The sequence below is a fragment of the Monoraphidium neglectum genome, assembly GCF_000611645.1.
Source record: "Monoraphidium neglectum strain SAG 48.87 unplaced genomic scaffold scaffold02405, whole genome shotgun sequence".
NCBI lineage: Eukaryota > Viridiplantae > Chlorophyta > Chlorophyceae > Sphaeropleales > Selenastraceae > Monoraphidium > Monoraphidium neglectum.
In genome coordinates this window covers 2,268-3,097 of record NW_014011223.1, presented here as the reverse complement: position 1 = coordinate 3,097, position 830 = coordinate 2,268, and the positions used below count along the sequence as shown (strand labels likewise).

General features: G+C 64.6%; 1 protein-coding gene across 1 annotated transcript in view; it reads left to right on the top strand.

Annotated features, from left to right (window-relative positions):
- The window catches only part of MNEG_10653 (hypothetical protein), a gene marked incomplete at both ends in the record, with an annotated part of 1,470 nt that continues 640 nt past the window's right edge, over positions 1-830 (top strand). The window contains one exon of the mRNA XM_014040874.1: positions 1-587. Coding sequence (XP_013896328.1) covers positions 1-587 — 587 coding nt within the window. The remainder of the gene's footprint in view (positions 588-830) is intronic.

Below are 830 nucleotides of genomic sequence, written 5' to 3'. Positions count from 1 at the left end.
ATGGACACGACGAGCCTTGAGAACAGGGCGACGATCGTCAAGCTCACCGGTCCAGAGAACTACGGCGTCTGGTCTGCTCAGATGAAGGCACACGCCGTAGTGAAAGATTGCGACGAAGCCATCAGGCCGGCGGACACCAACGCCGCGGCCGGTGTGAATGCGGACGGCGCGCCCATCGACAAAGCAACCACGGCGGCCGCTGAGGCAGCGGCAGAAGCGGCGCGTCGGTCCAGGGCAGCATTCAAGGCGAAGGACTTCAAGGCAATGGCCCTCCTCACCCTCGCAGTGGCTGACCACCTGGTGGAGTCAGTTGACGCGTCACCGTCGGCGCGGGCGGCCTGGCTGCAGCTGGCTTCGGCCTACGCGGTCGCCAACGAGGCTCGCGTGGTGCTGCTCAAGAACGAGTTCAACAGCCTGTCCAAGAGCCCTGCAGAGGACATCACCAAGTTCATGACCAGGGCCTCGTCGCTGCGCCACCGCCTCAAGCTCGCTGGGCACATTGTCACCGACCTGGACTTCAAGGCCACTGTGCTAACAGCCTGCCGACTGAGTACACCACGGTCACCACCATCCTCACCTACCAGACAGTGAGCGAGGATCAGCTGCTGGCTATGCTGCTGACAGAGGAGGCCCGCCTGGCAGAGCGTGATGACGCAGCCGCCAACCATGCACGCGTGCTGATGGCCAACCGCGGCGCGCCGCCGCCAAGAGGCCGACACCTGGGCTACGGCAACGTCAACGGCTACGGCAACGGCAACGGCAACGGCAACGGCAACGGCAACAGCAACGGCTACGGCAACGGCAACGGCAACGGCAACGGCAACGGCAAC